This window comes from Narcine bancroftii, chromosome 7 (assembly GCF_036971445.1).
Source record: "Narcine bancroftii isolate sNarBan1 chromosome 7, sNarBan1.hap1, whole genome shotgun sequence".
In the NCBI taxonomy this organism is placed as follows: domain Eukaryota; kingdom Metazoa; phylum Chordata; class Chondrichthyes; order Torpediniformes; family Narcinidae; genus Narcine; species Narcine bancroftii.
This window is the reverse complement of record NC_091475.1, coordinates 30,808,555-30,821,420: the sequence shown is the minus strand read 5'-3', so window position 1 is coordinate 30,821,420 and position 12,866 is coordinate 30,808,555. Positions and strand designations below refer to the sequence as shown.

At 39.5% G+C, this 12,866-nt stretch overlaps 1 protein-coding gene across 3 annotated transcripts in view; it reads left to right on the top strand.

Annotated features, from left to right (window-relative positions):
* LOC138738687 (cyclic AMP receptor-like protein A) overlaps positions 1-11,858 on the top strand; it is a 233,758-nt gene extending 221,900 nt beyond the window's left edge. The window contains exons 13-14 of one of the 3 annotated variants that reach the window (XM_069889385.1): positions 2,938-2,999; positions 11,226-11,858. In XM_069889385.1, the coding sequence (XP_069745486.1) occupies positions 2,938-2,999; positions 11,226-11,298 (135 nt within the window). In that variant the 3' untranslated portion in view covers positions 11,299-11,858. Of the gene's footprint in view, positions 1-2,937; positions 3,000-5,060; positions 7,339-11,225 lie in introns of those variants that run through there. The other 2 variants (XM_069889384.1, XR_011341679.1) reach the window with 2 other exon arrangements.
* The last annotated feature ends 1,008 nt before the right edge of the window (positions 11,859-12,866 follow it).

The following is a 12,866-nucleotide window of genomic DNA, read 5'->3' as shown; positions in this document are numbered from 1 at the left end:
CTTTGCATTCTCCAGGAGATCTCTGAAATGCTGTAACAGATTAAAGCTACAGTGCATAACATCAGCCAACTAGCCTAATAGACAACTTTTGGGCAAATAGTCCTTTTTGTTCCTTAGGCAAGCATGGGACCGTGGGCATGGACATGTTGAGTGGATACCTTAAGGATTAGTGGGAAAATTTACTCCAATTTTGACGCTGCTTAAATGGCATTGGGGTGAACAAATGAGTCTTCCATCCACTCGTTTGCAGATGCTTTGTGCGTGTCTACAGCCTTGGGCCACTTTCTCAATTCTGCTCACATATTAACCAGGTACTGAAGGAGTTTGGCTTTCTGAGAGAAGTTTAGGTCCTACTGGGAATCCAGGGGAAAGGCTATATAACTATTTCCAATGACATAAATGGAAAACATTTTGTTTTAGTTTGGATTAGACATATATGGGAGCTAAGTGTTTAGGCCCACAGTGAAATTATCTCACTTTCTCAGATGCGTGCATCAAATGAATCAGAATTTATTGTCAAATACATATACAACATACAGATGCATGAAAGTCTTGTATAAAACATGTGAACATAAATATAATTAAAATGTCCTGAGAAACAAAAAATAAAAGGAAGAGGGAATAAAATAAATAATAGTCACAGTTGGCTGGCTTTGCAAAAAACATACTGTCAGTAGTACAGGCAGATCTTTGGTGGTCTGAGTGATGAAGGGAAGTTCAAGAGCCTGGTAGCTGTTGGAAAGAAACTGTTCTTGAACATTGAGTTGCTCGACTTCATTCATCTACCTGAAGATAGCAATGAAGAGAAAATGGCTAGGATAATGGATGGGGGTTCATGTAATATATTGGCTGTATTTGTGAGGCAGCTCCTCACATCGAGATCTTTGATGGACAGGAAGTCCGTGCCCATGATGGACTTGACTGCATCTGTATTCCTAGGCATTTAGATTTCCAAACCAGGCCATGATGCAACCAGTCAGACAGACGAGGAGAGTTTCACACTTATCCCACTCAGACTGTTGCCACGTCAACTGTTGGGCAGAACAGCAGTTTATTCACCCCCTTTTGTGCCAGCATGATAGAGCTGCTAGTAGGAAAAGGTGATCCAAGCTTTTGCCTCCATGCTCCGCAGGAATATGTACATGAGAGAACTCAGGAAGCACTCATCAGCATGTCGGAATTTGCTTCAAAGATTAATAATTGAAGAGCAAGTTACTCAAGGGTTGCTGGTATCCATTGAACAATTACACCCAAACATTTGTGGGATAATATAAATCAATTCAGAATGGATAAAAACTTGAATTAAAATGGCAAACCATTTAGGCCTTTTGGGTAATTATTTGCTGATCCCTGTGAAAGTTTCAACTGTTTTAGAAAGCATATTCATGCAGAAAATTGTGTATGTGAAATTTAACAGAATGGGGAAAATCAATGGAAAGTGTAACACTAGATGGACTACACTTGCTGAACCCTTTAGAAAGGTTTTGTTGTACCATTAGTAATCCTTGTCAAGGCTGAAGTAATGGGGAAAATGGATGGCAAAAATAATCAGGAAAGCATAGTTCCACCTTGTGAAGCTTATAGGACTGCTGTTGATATTTTGATGCTGGGTGTTTGGCCTTAAAGCAGATTTTTGTCATTTACTGGAAACATCTCTCAGGTCAGAGGAAAATAGCCAATACTGTCACTGGTTATGCCAACTATGATCCATGTTAACAGCTGCCACACAGCAAAAGGTTTAACTGCATCTGTTTGTCCTTTGATTCAGAGAGACAGACAAAAGTAGTTCCTCTAATTGTAGAGGATAGGTGCAATGATGTCTGGAACCACAATTGGTGACAATGCAAGGCAAGAAAATGGTTTGTTGGTGAGATTCTTTTGGAATATGGGATGACTCTCTTCCCCAAGTCAGAGATGGAGGAAGATGCTGTTGTGATGAAAATAGCAGCACTAACCCTTGCATAATGCCCTTAAATAAGCTACTGCAGTAGTGATTAAGTGTTTTGCAACTTCAGCAATAAGAAATCATCTGCATCTTTCTACTGTTTCATCTCCTCCTCTGCTTCCAATCCTATATAAGCAATCCAAAGAAACCTAGAATAAATCTTATTTTTACTTCATCCTATGTTTCCCCACAATGAAAAAAACAGACCATCATTCTCTACCATTCCCTTGGTACATTAATGTCCGATTTCAAAACTTTTTCCAGACGATTAGTGACTCCACAATGATGTCAAATAAGCCAACTAACAGCTAATGCAGTGATGAGAACTAGATTCAGTTGTAGAAAAACATTACTGCCACCATTGCCAATATACTGAGCTCTGTAAAGAATTATTCAGTTTCTCTTTGTTCATATATAGATATATGAATAATAGGGATTTAGAGGAATATGGTCCAAACCCAAGGAAACACAGTTAGAAAACCTGGTCAACATGTACAATTTGGGCCAAAGAGCCTGTTTCTTTGATGTATGAATGATTTGATCTCCAATGTAATTGGTAAACTCATTTGTCTTTTGAAAATGAAAAGAAAATCTGCCTTTCACCAAGAACATATCAATTGGTTATCTTTCTCTTCAACCCAAATGCACATATACTTTAAAAATAGGTCTTTTTGGTGTCATACTCACTTCACATTCTAATACATTTCTATTTTGTTGGAATGATTTTCAAGTTCAATTTTGCAAAGATTGCTATTTTAAATTTAGAATGAGAATTATGCAAAATGTTTAATCCTATTGCTTTATTTGAGGGATGGATATATACTGGATTACTAAATATCCATAATGTAAATGATTGTGGGGAAGTTAGATGGAATAAATGCATTTGTTTTTCCAAGTATGTGTCCTGCCACACAGTCTGCAAAGGTTAAAATGGGTTGGATCATCTCCAGTATGCCATTGCAAATCCTAATCAACACTTTGTACCTTTGCAGTCACTGCTTTATGTCCATCTCACTGCCTGGCACAAGGACGAGCCAAACGCCAGATTGCCACTGTGAGTAATGGCATCTTTACTGTAATTCACTTCTTTCCAGCTCCCTGTGGCTGAGACTCTCAGTACACAGTTTTGTTTGTTCACATCCCTCCCTGGAGGTATTTGCCAACCGATCCACATTTCATTCAGCTGAACAACTCACCAGATTTTCCAATCTATTCATCTTTAGGCTTCATCCACAAAAGCTCATTTGTAAAACCAGTCCTAATTTTAAATGAAACATTTGAGTTAAGCAAGTCAGAGAAAGGAGACATCTTAGCAGTCAGCTTTCAACTTTTATTGTATTTTAATAATTTTGTCAGAGCCACAGGTTCTGAGATAAAAATGGCAAAACAATAGTCTGATTTAAAATTTTTGAAACAGACTTCTAATTGGTAGTTGTAAAAGGTTTTGGACATTCTTCTTTGGCTTTGCTTCGCGAACGAAGATTTATGGAGGGGTAATGTCCACGTCAGCTGCAGGCTCGTTTGTGGCTGACAAGTACGATACGGGACAGGCAGACAAGGGTGCAGCAGTTGCAAGGGAAAATTGGTGGGTTGGGGTTGGGTGTTGGGTTTTTCCTCCTTTGTCTTTTGTCAGTGAGGTGGGCTCTGCGGTCTTCTTCAAAGGAGGTTGCTGCCCGCCGAACTGTGAGGCGCCAAGATGCACGGTTTGAGGCGATATCAGCCCACTGGCGATGGTCAATGTGGCAGGCACCAAGAGCTTTCTTTAGGCAGTCCTTGTACCTCTTCTTTGGTGCACCTCTGTCTTGGTGGCCAGTGGAGAGCTCGCCATATAACACGATCTTGTCGTTTGTGGCTGACACGTCCGATGTGGGACAGGCAGACACGGTTGCAGCGGTTGCAAGGGAAAATTGGTTGGTTGGGGTTGGGTTTTTCCTCCTTTGTCTTTTGACAGTGAGGTGGGCTCTGCAGTCTTCTTCAAAGGAGGTTGCTGCCCGCCAAACTGTGAGGTGCCAAGATGCACAGTTTGAGGTGATATCAGCCCACTGGCGGTGGTCAATGGGGCAGGCACCAAGAGCTTTCTTTAGGCAGTCCTTGTACCTCATCTTTGGTGCACCTCTGTCTCGGTGGCCAGTGGAGAGCTCGCTATATAACACGATCTTGGGAAGGCGATGGTCCTCCATTCTGGAGACGTGACCTACCCAGCGCAGTTTGATCTTCAGCAGCGTGGATTCGATGCTGTCGGCCTCTGCCATCTCAAGTACTAGAAAATAATCAAATAGGTCAAAGTCTAAAAAGGTTAGAGACTGCTACAACAGTGAGAGGCTGACTCCAACGTAAATGCATCTGAGCTATGCTTTCCACATGGATTTTTTTTTTTTTTTTTTTACTTAATTTTCCATGATTGAGCGGCATTTGTACTCGGCAAAACCCACATACTGGGATGGATCCTGTTAATGCTTAGCCTCTGCATCATAACAATTGAGCTGCCATTTGTGGTTAGGTCTCAGGCATTCTGTCAGTGCTATTTGAACCTGATAATCACTTGTTAAAATTCATTGCAGGAACGCCAAGATTCAAACCCATTACATTGAATGTCAGAGTCAGGTAAAGGGGTTACAGTATTGCTGTTGCCAATATCAACTGAAACAGGCAGAATTGGTGATTGGTGGACTTGGAGCCTCTAGAGATGATTTATTTTTCTGTGCACAAATTTGACCCTGCTTCTAACACCCTGAAGGCTTAAAAGAGATTACAGACTTTTTTTTTCTCACTTATGATGTAAGAAATGCTGAGCTACAATTATGGGATACCCACGGGACTTGCTAAAGAAAAAGAATTGGACAGGATGAATGAAATGTGGTTTAGGCTGTGTTTGAAAAAGCTTCATCCTACATTCCACCCTTCCCCATTAACCTCATTCCTTATCCTTCACCCTCACTACAGGCTACGAATAAATTGTGAAGAATTAGGGAGAAATTCTTACCTAGAAATTAATTTTGGTCTTAGGTATTAGGTGCTTGTTGCATGTGCCTGTTTAAATGATCATGGGGACCATGTAAAATTGGTACCACAGGCTCAGAGCAATGATTCCTTGCTGTTCATTTGTGTGAAACAGATTACAGAAAAATCAAGATTCACTGATGGCATTTCATGGCTGTAAATGTATCTCTTCATGGGAAGGTGCACAAGGATGCAAATAGAAGGGAACAATTGTACAGAAAGAATGGATTGCAAGCCCTGAAAATTAGGGTCCAAATCCTTCAGTGCGACTTTGGAGCTCCTAACGAAAGCAGAGAAAAATAAGGAAAAAAGACCGACTTTGAAGATGACCAGTACTTGCAAGCCTTGCATCGTCACGATTAGATTTTATTCCCTCTTGCTCATCAGACACCAAAGTGCAGAAATATGAAGTCTGGCCCACCTACAAAGGGATTACATGAAGAGTTTAAACCTGACTCTACTTAATCACAGCCCATTTATCCTGCATATAAGATCTTGATGGCAGCTCTTCTACATGTACTAATTGAAAATCTCAATATAGGACTACTTAAAGCAATACCAATAATGTACCTCACATTTTCAGGTCTCATTCAATATTACAAAAGCCACAAGAAAGCTAATGATATCTGTAACAAAATAAGAATTAATATTCTTTTACATACAATAGAAAATGTAAAAGTTGCCAGATAAGATAATACTATTTATCAAATTAACAGCACATAACTCACCTTGCCAATGGGAGATTTTCTACTGGTTGACTGATTACTGTTCCAATCATGAATCACATACGTTCTTGAAAAAAACCTCCTGAGAGTATTTAGATTTGCCATCTGCTAATCAGAACTACATTGTAAGTCCTTCTCCAGGACTGGCAAGTGACCGAATAAACCACAAGTTGCTTTGTGAGGATTATTTTGGATATTTTTGGAAGGGAACCTCCATTCATTCAAAGAATTGATGACAATTCAAAGTGATGTTCTTAAACTTTTTAGGCTCTGTATTTGTTACAAAATTCAGCATTACTTGGATTATATATTTTTAACCAAAAAAATAAGTTTTCACAATAAATTAATTACAAAAGGAAAATTGTTCAAAATTTCTTCCAACCCTCTTGTGTCAGGAGGGAAAGTTTGGTGGGTTAAAAGAGTAGTGGGTCTGGACACAGGCTGCATGCAGAAATAATCTTTATTGAAACACACATAAAGTGATCACAACAAGGATACACACAAATATCCTCAATCACACAATACAGTGCAACCCAGTCACATCAGATAACACGACCAATACCTGTAACTGCTTACACTCTCAAAGCACAGTGCAACCCAGTCACATTAGATAACACGACCAATACCTGTAACATCTTACACTCTCAAAGCACAGTGCAACCCAGTCACATTAGATAACACGACCAATACCTGTAACATCTTACACTCTCAAAGCACAGTGCAACCCAGTCACATCAGATAACACGACCAATACCTGTAACATCTTACACTCTCAAAGCACAGTGCAACCAGTCACATCAGATAACATGACCAATACCTGCTTACACTCTCAAAGCACAGTACAACCCAGTCACATCAGACTTGATACTACCAATACCAACAATTTTTTTTTTATACATACTTATTGCAACCAAAGACTACAATAGGCTCTCTGTCTAACATAGGTGCAACTCAGATGCTATCTACAACTACAAGCGTATACATCAACCTTGATCACCATGCAGTGCACACCTTACCAAAAACTCCTCAGTAGGGTTGTCTCAGGACTGAAGAGCAAAAGAGGCTAAGCTACTGAATCATGGTGGGCTTTATATCACAGTAAGCTGGAGGGTCTGGCCCAGGTAAGGGGCCAATGGTCAGGTGTACACTAATGGGTGGGCTGAGTCTAACCTTGATTAGCAGGTGATGTGACTTCTGACTAGGTTCCAGAGAGAGAGAGATCATATGACCCTCCACAATCCACATTCCCAACAGGTTCCAAATGAAGAAGCCACATCAACCTCCACAATCTACACTACACACCCATAGTTTCATTTCCATCATTCTACAGTTACATTCATTTCTATTTATACAATTGCCGCCACTGTGACACCTTAATGATACTCCCCACTGTCTCAGCCCCTCTAGACTGTGGCCCTTCCCCACAGTGCCCTCATGTTGGCTGTACCGAGCCTCATTGTGTCCCTCAGCATGTAATCCTGCAACCTGGAATGTGCCAGTCAGCAGCATTCCTGCACCAATATCTCCATGTGCTGAAAGATCAACAGGTTTCGGGCATACCAAAGTGCATCTTTCACTGAGTTCATGGTCTTCAAGCAGTTTTGGATATCTTACTCTGTGCATTTAATGGCAGCAATCACATTGTGAAGCCCCATAAAGGGCAGTAGTCAACATTATGGGTATGGAAACCATTTGACAGGAATTCTACCATTGTCTTCAGATTCCATAGTGGCAGCAATTGGTGCAAATTCTGTGTAGGATATTCTCACCCTTAAGAACAAGCTCCAATTATCTCAGGTAAATGAAGTGTGAGAACAAGATTTGAATTGAGATAAAAAGGAAAAAGTTATAAAATCTCATTGGAATTGGGACAATACCAGTTCAGTTGACAACACACAGATTCACAGCACATACATATTATTTTATAATGAAGTTGATATTATTTCAACAGATTTTGAGGAAGACAAATGTTTCTGATGTGGAAGTTTAGATATGTTTTGGAGAAGTTTAATGGGAATTCAAAATAATAATAATCTGTGGGTGCATCCCATAAATCAGAGAGTCCTCTGTTACTCAGCTACTGGGATGAACTTTCTCTACACACTCTTAGCAAATTTGCATTCTGCAAAGAGGTGAGTGACTGTCTCCACTCCACTGCAGTCATCTCAGGGACAACGTCCATTGTGGGTGATGTTTTAGTTGTACAGGAAGGGCTCCTCTCACCACCAGCCAGGCCTCATCCTGGTGCTTGTTTATGAACATAGTGATGTGGCATTCTGCCAGATGACTGGATGGTCTGCTCCAGGAACCACCTCATCATGTCCATCGAGTCTTTGTCTCTCAGTGTCTGCAGGACATTTCATGCTGACCAATGCCTAGTGGCCTTGTGGCCAAAGGTGTTAGCTGGAAGAACTTTTCCGTAAAAGAGAGGTGGTGTGGCAAAGTCCAGCTGACTGAGACATTGCACGATCCATCCTTCGCAGTAGCTGGGACAGGTAGAACTTCAGCATCAAGCACCACTGGGTGCCCTTGCTACTTTGGTTCTATGCACAGCCTGATGCAGTCATACTTGAAGGTGGTCATCAGGATAAGGGCCATGTTGGGTACACTCTTGTCCCCATTGTCTGGTGACTTGTATATGGTGACCCTTCGGTCCCTTTCCATCTCAGATCCCCATATGATCTGGAAGACTACCCTGGTAACTGCCAGGCCACAGGTGTGGGGGATGAGCCACACCTGCACAGTATACAGCAGTACTGAGAGCACCTTGTACCTGCTGACCAGGTTCTTCCCTGCTTTGAGACCTACAGATAATTACTATTTTGAATTTCTATTAAACCTCCCCATAACATACCTTAATTTCCACCTCAGAAACACTTGTCTTCCTCAAAATCTACTTAAATAATATCAACAACTTCATCATAAAATAATATCTATGTGCTGTGAATCTATGTGTGTCGTCAACTGAACTGACATTGTCCCAACTTCAATTAGATATTTAAAATTTCTCCTTTTTTAAAAATCTCAATTCACATCTTGTTCTCATACTTCATTTAAATAAGATAATTGGAGATTGTTCTTAAGGGTGAGAAATATCCTGAACTGAATTTGCACCCCAACTGCTGCTGCTATGGAATCAGACTGAGATCTGAATGGCAGAATTCCTTTCAATTGGTAACATGCCCACAATGTTAACTACTGCCCCCTATGGGGCTTCACAATGTGATTGCTCCTATTGAACCAGTCGTTTGACAGTAAAATGACGATACAAATCCAGGCCTTTGTGGAATGGAAATGATTAGCGTTGACCTGCCTAATACTGCCATTTCCTACATCAACAGTCTTAAAACTGATAGCAATGTACTGTGAGATGACATTGAACATCCAGAGCTGCAGCCATCAGTGGGTTTTTTTTTTGCCAGGAGTAATAGATCATGAGAGGACGATCAAGGTTACTTTATTGCCATGTCCACAAAATCCACAATATTTGCTTTCTTTGCCCTTCAAAGACACAAAGAGGTGCCAATAGTACAGTACCACTATCAAGATGAGAAAGAGAAGCAAGAGAGAGTCTGTCCAAGATATCAAGGTCACTTCATTTCTTTGATTCATCTGCAGAACATGAGTAACCAAGTATTGCACACAAAAGAGGAAATAATACGTTTATTTTCAAATCATGAGGTCCTGGGATACTTCTGCATTATTTTTCAGCTCCACAAAGCATCTAAGATAGTTGTGCGCCTGCACCCTTAGAAATCACAGGTTTTTATCATTTCACAATTGGCAGTTGTATCCTCAACTCAAAAGACTCTATTTGGAATTGTAACCCCATCATTCACCCCTCACACTCATATTCATTTTCTTTAAAATGCTTCTTTACCAACTTTTTTGACCAAATTTTTGATGTCCTGACAGAATAGACCTTGGTCAAATTATTTTCAATAACGATCCTATGAATTGTGAGGTTTTGCTACCTTAATGGGCTTACATACATGATTTTTGTTGTTATTATAGCAAACAGAAACATTCAAACAGAGGAAAGGAAAGCATGTCTGGCTACCCAGGGGACACATTAGTGAGAGGAAGCATATACACATTGCATGATGTTGTTTTTAGTCAGAACGATAAAATAAATTATGATTTGTTACTTATGGGAAATACAATTTTATAAAATAGGTGCATTCATGAAATCAATTTTAATTGACACAACTGTATACTCCGACATGTTAGAACATGGAAAACTACAATGCAGGACATAGATAACAAACTTGATGTGATGCCAAACTGAACTTGTAATCTACATCTAATATAGTCTCCTCCTGTTCATGTTTCTAACTGAATACCTCTAAAATATTTCTATTGCCTTCCTTACCATTCTATTAATTTAGTGTTGTCACTTTCAGGGAGCTATGGGCCTGCATTCCAAGATCCCACTGTACATCAATCTCCTAAGGGTCCTACTATTTACTGTATACTTTTCTCTTGCATTTGACTTCCTCATATTTGTCCATAATTAAACTCCATCAGCCATTTCTCTGTCCAGATTTCCACTGATATATATATCCTGCTGTATCATTCAACCAATTGCCTCACTATTCACAATTCATAATCTGGAATGGGTAGTGTGAAGAGAACTTTTACAGTTTTAAGATAATGGTTAATTAATTAAGAGCAAAATGTCATATCTGCCTTATGATAGATCAGGAGGTGATGGAAATCTGAAAGGTACAGATATAATTCAAAATATTCAGCAGATCACGTAACACGAGTCAACAGGATTTAGTGTTGATTATTAATCACCGCTCAAGATTCTGGGAGAATTTACAGATTTAATGTTCTGTGCTTGGTTTCTTTCATTGGAACACCTAAAACAGACACAACTTAAGGTGGTGTTCCAATTAAAGGGGACAAATCAGTTTCTCCAGCAGATTGTAAATCATTGAATGTTGTCAATGCCTGGTATATGTATAAAATCAATAGATTTTTGGAATGATGGAAATTGTGATATTTGGGTAAAAGAAATATTTGAGATACAAGATCAACCATTATCTTATGAGGCAGAAGGCAAACTGCTAGCATTTTTTTTCTCTGAGTGAATGCTACCAACTTTGGATTTCCCTGCAAATAACCTGAAATTGCTATTTATCTTTCCCATTTTGTTGACTGCATTCTGGTGTTGGTCTCCTAAGCATTTATTCATTTCAATGGAAAAGAATGACAGCAAAAAAAAAGTATTAGGTACTGTAGGAATTAAATGTGTTTCCTCAAATATTTTAATTGTCTTGTTTCAATGTTTATTGTTGTAACTTTTTATTTATTGCACTATGAACCATATCAACAATATGTACAAATGTTTCTCAGTAAATGTACACAGTGACATTTTCCCTCTTTTCTCCCCCTACCCTCCCTCCCCCTTCCCACCCCCTCCAAAACCAATAAATATTAAACATATAAAATACAATAAAACAACATCTTCATACAAAAAAAATAAAGTAAGTTGTGTCGTCTATTTTTACACGTTAAATCTGACCGTGTTTATCTTCTTATCACTTTAGGAGATGGAGGTCCAAGGCCGGCATTTTCTGTCATATTTCATGTATGGTTCCTAAATTTGTTCGAACAATGTAACTTTGTCTTTTAAATTATATGTAATTTTTTCCAATGGAATACACATTCATTTCCATGTACCATTGTTGTATTTTCAGGCTCTCTTCCATTTTCCAGATTGACATTATACATTTTTTTTTGCTATTGCTAGGGCTATCATAATGACTCTTTTTTGGGCTCTGTCCAATTTAAGACCTAGTTCTTTACCTCTTATATTATTTAAAAGAAAAAATTCTGAATTTTTTGGTATGTTTTTTATGATTTTGCTTAATATCTGAGTTAGCTCTTTCCAAAATGTATTCACTTTTGTGCATGCCCAAATTGCATGTATTGTTGATCCAATTTCTTGTTTATAGTGAAAGCATCTGTCGAATCTTGTTGGGTCCCACTCTTTTAATTTCTGAGGGGTAATATATAGCCTGTGTAACCAATTATGTTGTATCCTACGTCGCCTTGTGTTTATTGTATTCTTCATAGTTCTCTTCCCATGTTTCATTCTTTATCTTTATGTTTAAATCCTTTTCCCAGCTTTGTTTAGGTTTGTACCTTATTTCATCATTTTCCTTGCATTGCAGCTTAATGTACATGTTTGTTTTAAATTTTTTATTGTTTCAATGTTTATTCAGTTTTAATTGTTTTGTGGATTTTAAAAGATTTTGAGGTATTGAGAAGCCGTAAAATCCCCGATTGATTTTATTACAAAAGTTTTTATCGAGCTGTTTCGTGTTTGATCTGACCAATTCAGGTCATAGGAAGTAAGTGGTGCTATCACACTGGAGCTGGTCATTCAAAGTCAGGTTAGGATTTACCATCATGGACGCTAGTGGATCTGCAAGTTGGTTCCCAACTAGGTTACTCACTAAATGAGAATAAAAACACAAGGCTTGAAACTCAGCTTGTCCAACGGTGTACTTTATATAATAAAGATAATGATCCATAAGCCCTTCATCAAGGTGTGCACAAATTCTCCTAAGCCTCTCAAAGCCTTCCCATTCATTCTTGACAGGAAACCTAACCAGTCACCCTCCTCCTCCACCACCACCACCGCCTGGCAGAACTTGTCCTCCCTCTTAATCTCGCCCCTTAGTGATGTTACATCAAGGACACGGTTTGACCTGCTGAGTTTCTCCAGCATCGCGCATTCACTGGCGGTGTCTGCAGACTGTTGGGTTTCAGAGGAGGGCAATTCCTCCCAGCTCCTACATTCTATGCTATGATTTATATCGGCCTTTGCTCCTGATCTCCAGATCAAGTAAATAGATATTTTCTAAATACATTCACTTCCAGCGAATCATTCTCGCATTATCGTGGTTGTGGGGGGGTCTTCATTTCAAGGACTGAAAATCCTCTGGAGGAAGTTAGATTTTCACTGGGAGTGTGAAAAAAAAGCAATCAATGCAAACTGAAATGGCAATTAAACCAGGACTGAATAATTGGATGCATTCAGCTGGATGGTATTAAAGTCGAAATGAAATCCAACTTGGCCATAGTTAAGATCTGCTGCGGTGCGCGGGACCGGCTCTGCCCGGCCGCAGCCGGAGTGGCTGGCACCGTGCGGGCGGACCTCTGCGAAAGAAGGGGACGAGCAG